General features: G+C 41.3%; 1 protein-coding gene across 1 annotated transcript in view; it reads right to left on the minus strand.

Moving 5' to 3' along the window:
* The window catches only part of LOC145402587 (glutamate receptor ionotropic, kainate 2-like), a 13,240-nt gene extending 13,156 nt beyond the window's left edge, over positions 1-84 (minus strand). Inside the window, exon 1 of the mRNA XM_080274584.1 lies at positions 76-84. Within this exon, the coding sequence (XP_080130710.1) occupies positions 76-84 (9 nt within the window). The remainder of the gene's footprint in view (positions 1-75) is intronic.
* Positions 85-412: the final 328 nt, after the last annotated feature.

Consider the following 412-nt stretch of genomic DNA (forward strand, 5'->3'; position numbering starts at 1 on the left):
CTGACCCCAGTACCCGTCAGATGGCCAGATGAACTTAATCCTGAAATGCATGGGATTATTCGCTTCATCACTTACCTGGATCATTATTACTCATGCTAATTCTAATATGTAATACTCATAGCTTACACACACACACACACACACACACACACACACACACACACAAACACTTTTTTTTTTTTTTTACTTGACATGAATACTTCTGGATCAATTTCTCTGCGGCTATTATCATGACCCTCCTGGCGAAACCGTACATTAAGGCATACCATTCCCATCCTCTTCAGCGGGAAGTCTACTGTATACCCTACTGGTCAACCGCTCCATCCCACCTATTTCACCATTCCTACCGTTCATGCCTCATTATACATTCTTTCAATACTGTCGAACTTTTCCAAGCATCCTTCTATATTCT

Source organism: Coenobita brevimanus, chromosome 58, assembly GCF_032717465.1.
Source record: "Coenobita brevimanus isolate Jiangsu-jjx chromosome 58, ASM3271746v2, whole genome shotgun sequence".
Taxonomy (NCBI): Eukaryota; Metazoa; Arthropoda; class Malacostraca; order Decapoda; family Coenobitidae; genus Coenobita; species Coenobita brevimanus.